The sequence below is a fragment of the Dacryopinax primogenitus genome (assembly GCF_000292625.1).
Source record: "Dacryopinax primogenitus strain DJM-731 SS1 chromosome Unknown DACRYscaffold_12, whole genome shotgun sequence".
Taxonomy (NCBI): Eukaryota; Fungi; Basidiomycota; class Dacrymycetes; order Dacrymycetales; family Dacrymycetaceae; genus Dacryopinax; species Dacryopinax primogenitus.
In genome coordinates, this window is record NW_024467209.1 from 379,562 (window position 1) to 382,241 (window position 2,680).

The 2,680-nt window shown below is 46.6% G+C and overlaps 1 protein-coding gene across 1 annotated transcript; it reads right to left on the bottom strand.

Annotated features, from left to right (window-relative positions):
* Window positions 1–1,003: 1,003 nt before the first annotated feature.
* DACRYDRAFT_54109 (uncharacterized protein) lies at window positions 1,004–1,240 on the bottom strand (the record flags this gene model as incomplete). Its single annotated transcript, XM_040775231.1, has 1 exon — window positions 1,004–1,240. One exon carries the CDS (start codon window positions 1,238–1,240, stop codon window positions 1,004–1,006), a length of 237 nt encoding a protein of 78 aa, XP_040627517.1.
* Between the last annotated feature and the right edge of the window lie 1,440 nt (window positions 1,241–2,680).

Sequence of the window (2,680 nt, forward strand, 5' to 3'; positions counted from 1 at the left end):
ACATCCAACAGCCCCCCTCGTGGCACAGAGATGGTGGCTGCGCAGTTATCTCTCTCAGGTGTCACAGCTGCAGTGGTGCTGCCGAAGCAGACTATCTCATTGACGCAGTGGTCAGCCAAGCAAAAGGCCAGAAGGCAAGCAAACTGTCTGGAGAAAGAGCAAGAGCTTGAGGATTGTGATATTCTCCCCCACAAGTAATGTAACCAGCCAATATATATGTATCATTCTCTGCATTGCCCTGTGGACTGATCCATATGATATGTAATACTATCCCATCCCTCAATGCATCCCTGCCCCATTTCCCCCACCCCTCACCCCTCATCCTACCTGCTTCCCCATGCGATTGAGCTTGAAGGCCTTACTCTGTTTCTGCAAAAGGTGGCTTGCAATCTATGATACACCAGTGACCTTGGTTATCCTGTACGCAGCCCACCACAGCTTTGATGGCTGAGATGTCAAGCACTTGCATTGCTGTCAACCTTGTGAATGCCAGAGCTGTGCCATATGGTGGGGCTTCAGTATCTGCCTTGCAGAACTTTATGAATGCAAGCTCAAGAATTGGCAAATCAATCACATGCTGAAGTTGGCCATACAGGATGAACGGTGATGGATGCTTGGGTGATTTGTACTCAAACTAGACAGGTCAGTCATACATCATTCTATTCTACAAAATGGTACTCACCCATACATAGGTCATGTCTCTGCTATGGCATGTGTGCAGTCCCTGAGCAGCATGCACAGTATCTCCCTTGCAAGAGAGTTGCAACTTGCCCCATTGTGTGACACATTTTGGAAGTGGATCCTTTGCCTCTGTTTTTCTGACATGAAGCACAGCAGAGAGGTATGTGACCAGCTTCTCTTCCAGGGCCTTGCTGAGTTCCAGCTCAGACTTTGGTGCCATCATATGATGCAATTCATCTACCTCCCTCCTAGGATCATATTTGATTCCATGCAGCTTGTACTTCAGCTTCAGTATGTCCCACTGGCAGAGTTGGAGGATGTGTCAGTCAATTCCAGGGTAAGGATTCAAATGTCCTGTCACTGCACGTTGTAGCTGACTGCAAACTTGCTCCATAGGAAATGCCCATGTTGTCCAAAGTGGACCAGTCCATTCCATGCAATCTGCTAAGTGCAGCAGTGAATGAACTGTGACTGGGCATAGGCTGACATGATCTGTACTGCCCTGGTAGTACAGTTGCTTGTATTGAAGAACCCACTCAGACAAACACTTGTGGAGCATGGTTGTGAAGCCAGTGTGATAGGAAAAACCAAGGCAGTCATTGACAAAATGAGACAATTCAACCAAGTGGTGGTAATATACTTCATTGGTGAACTGCCACAAGAGGATGACAGGTGCCAATTGGGTAATCCATAGCATATATGCTTCTGCTGTGAGCTCATGCCATTTGTTCAGGAGATGTGGGACATGTTGGCCAAAGGCACCAGGAATGGTGTTCCCACTTTTGGCAACTTGCTCAGCAATGTGGGTCCAAACTGCATGCAGTAAGGTGAATGCATCCCCCTCAACACAGTGTTTGCTCACACCAAGCCAAAGATCAAGGAGGAGGGGTACAACATTCTCAAAAACAAGGTGCATGAAGTCAAGAGGGAACAAGGTTGGCCAGATGATGCTCCTGAAGTGTTGCCAGATGCTGATTCCATTAATTCCAGATGCCTTTGCACAATGCTCTGCTTCAGCATGGCTCTCAGCCTGCATGACTTATTTGGCCTCATGGAGAATTGAGTTGTGCAAGCAAAGAGGGAGATTCAGTGGATCATACTGGGCCAGAGCTGTAGATGAAAAGGAGCAAAAGGATTGTTGGTCGAGAGGTATGCCTTTGTGCCCATTTGCATGGACTGAACTGATATTGCAAAATCTGCATGGCTGGTTTCTGGCATGTCCCTTCATATGCATCAGCTTGGTGACTGCTGGCATATCCCTGAAGAGCATGATCAGGTGTGCTCACAAGGTAAAGAACTCATGCTTCAAGGCATCATAGGTCCTCATGCTTTTGGCCAGGAGAATGAGCTCTTCTGCCAAGGGGAAGTAGAATGAATCAAGATCTTTGACCATCTTGGGTCCTGGGATGCAACCAATTCAAAGCAAGTTCTTTATATGTGTCCTGTCTTGTGGTGGCAGGTTGTAGTTGATCAAGATTGTTGGCCACACAGTTGTTCTTGGGCCTTTGAAAGGGGCAAAACCATTGGTTGACAAACCTAAGGCTATGTCTTGTGGTGCATCAAAATATTTCATCTTCAAGGTCTTCCCATTGACAGAAATATAGCATTTGCACAGTTTGCAATCCATCCTTCCCTGGAAGATGTCCATCATCTCAGGTGAGTGGGGATTTTGCTGGGCTCAATATGAAGAAAGGGTAGTTGCTCTTTCCACATTAGCATATTGAGCTTGAAGCTGAGATGATTGGTAGATAATGATATGGCTGTGCAGGCTTGCCATTCATCTTGAACCTCAGTTCACTGCAGTGTGGACAACACCTGAGTTCGGCGAGGGCACCTATGTATGCCCCACAGAAATTGTCATAAGTGATGGGCTTCATTCCAGAGACATGTTGAACACATTGTTCAATATAGGGGAGATTGTAGAAGACATCAGGATAGGTAAAGTTGAGGGTGTTGTGCTGTGCATTTGTGAAGTGTCCATTCATCTTTGCATAGAAGG